At 49.4% G+C, this 2,500-nt stretch overlaps 1 protein-coding gene across 5 annotated transcripts in view; it reads right to left on the bottom strand.

The window, feature by feature from the left end:
• The window catches only part of tbc1d1 (TBC1 (tre-2/USP6, BUB2, cdc16) domain family, member 1), a 50,828-nt gene that overhangs the window by 14,373 nt on the left and 33,955 nt on the right, over positions 1-2,500 (bottom strand). For all 5 annotated transcript variants that reach the window (XM_060864621.1, XM_060864622.1, XM_060864623.1 and 2 more), the window contains one exon: positions 117-314. In XM_060864621.1, the coding sequence (XP_060720604.1) occupies positions 117-314 (198 nt within the window). The remainder of the gene's footprint in view (positions 1-116; positions 315-2,500) is intronic.

The raw sequence follows: 2,500 nt of genomic DNA, 5'->3' as shown, positions 1-2,500 counted from the left end.
CGGTTCTTAGAAGGTTCACCAGTGGAACCGACTTTGAACCAGCACCAGCACTAGCTCTGAACCAGCACCCGGTTCTTTCTGGTGGAAAAGGGGTGTGTGTGAACCATGTGTCTTACCCTGTAGTTTCTGGTTCTCTCGCTCCATTCTCAGGAGGAGGATCTGCTGCAGGATGGCTTTCTTCCACAACTCCCGCAGCTCCTCCCGACTCCTTTTCCTCCTCTCCTCAGGCACCGCACCCAGCGCACTGTCTCCACCCCCAGCCCCGCCTCCCACCGTCAGTCTGCTACCGACCTCTAGGGATGTTTCCCCTCTTTCTGTGGGAGACAGAAAATCAGGTATGAATGTATTAGATTAAAAAAAATGCATTTGTGGAGAAAGAAAATCTGAAGTGAAAGTTTTACTATATGACGAGAGACGTGTGTGTAACAGCAACACAAATCACTGTCCTCTACAGGAATGTGCACCGTGCAATAATAATATAGATCATCGTATTATTATTATTGTTAATTGTGCTCAGTGACCTGATCAAACACTCACACTTTATCGCTTTATCATCTTATTACTTGTGACTAAAAAAGACTCGTTATCTTTCTAAAACCTGCTTTACCTCCAGTCACTTAAAAAAACATAAAACATAAAAAAAGGTGCTGCTGTGTGGTCAGGGATCCGCCCTGTCGGTCGGGCGGCGCCTTCCACTTCTTTGTTGTTTTTAACACTTGCACAAAAAGAAGCGAGCGGTGATGGCAAACAATCATTCGAAGAGGAGTGTGTTTGTGTGTAACACCCTTTTACGCATTAAATGTTTACACACACACACAATCTGTCAGTGGAGCCCTAAATGGATGGATGGATGGATTGATGAATGATATAACTGCAAGTTCAACTGTCAACGTGCAAGTCACTTAGTTTATGCTCGGGCATCACACATACACACACACACATACACATACACATACACGCTCATACACACACACACGCTCATACACACACACACACGCTCATACACACACACACACACACACACGCTCATACACACACACGCTCATACACACACACACACACGCTCATACACACACACACACACGCACATACACACACACACACGCTCATACACACACACACACGCTCATACACACACACACACACGCTCATACACACACACACACACTCATACACACACACACACACTCATACACACACACACACTCATACACACACACACACTCATACACACACACACACTCATACGCGCTCATACACACACGCGCGCTCATACACACACACACGCTCATTCACACACACACGCTCATTCACACACACACACACGCTCATACACGCGCACACGCTCATACACACGCGCACACGCTCATACACACGCGCACACGCTCATACACACGCGCACACGCTCATACACACGCTCATACACACGCACACGCACGCCTATACACATGCACGCTCATACACGCACATGCACGCTCATACACACGCGCACGCTCATACACACGCGCACGCTCATACACACGCGCACGCTCATACACACGCGCACGCTCATACACACGCGCACGCTCATACACACGCACACGCTCATACACACGCACACGCTCATACACACGCACACGCTCATACACACGCACACGCTCATACACACGCACACGCTCATACACACACACGCACGCTCATACACACACACGCACGCTCATACACACACACGCACGCTCATACACACACACACGCACGCTCATACACACACACACACGCTCATACACACGCACACGCACGCTCATACACACACACACACACACGCTCATACACACACACACACACACGCTCATACACACACACACACACGCGCTCATACACACACACGCTCATACACACACACACACACACACACACACACACACACGCTCATACACACACACGCTCATACACACACACGCTCATACACACACACGCTCATACACACACACGCTCATACACACACACGCTCATACACACACACGCTCATACACACACACGCTCATACACACACACGCTCATACACACACACGCTCATACACACACACGCTCATACACACACACACGCTCATACACACACACACGCTCATACACACACACGCTCATACACACACACGCTCATACACACACACGCTCATACACACACACGCTCATACACACACACGCTCATACACACACACGCTCATACACACACACGCTCATACACACACACGCTCATACACACACACGCTCATACACACACACGCTCAAACACACACACGCTCAAACACACACACGCTCAAACACACACACGCTCAAACACACACACGCTCAAACACACACACGCTCATACACACACACGCTCATACACACACACGCTCATACACACACACGCTCATACACACACACACGCTCATACACACACGCTCACGCTCATACACACACGCTCACGCTCATACACACACGCTCACGCTCATACACACACGCTCACGCTCATACACAC

The sequence above is a fragment of the Tachysurus vachellii genome, chromosome 2, assembly GCF_030014155.1.
Source record: "Tachysurus vachellii isolate PV-2020 chromosome 2, HZAU_Pvac_v1, whole genome shotgun sequence".
NCBI classification, from domain to species: domain Eukaryota; kingdom Metazoa; phylum Chordata; class Actinopteri; order Siluriformes; family Bagridae; genus Tachysurus; species Tachysurus vachellii.
This window is presented reverse-complemented; position numbering and strand designations above follow the sequence as displayed.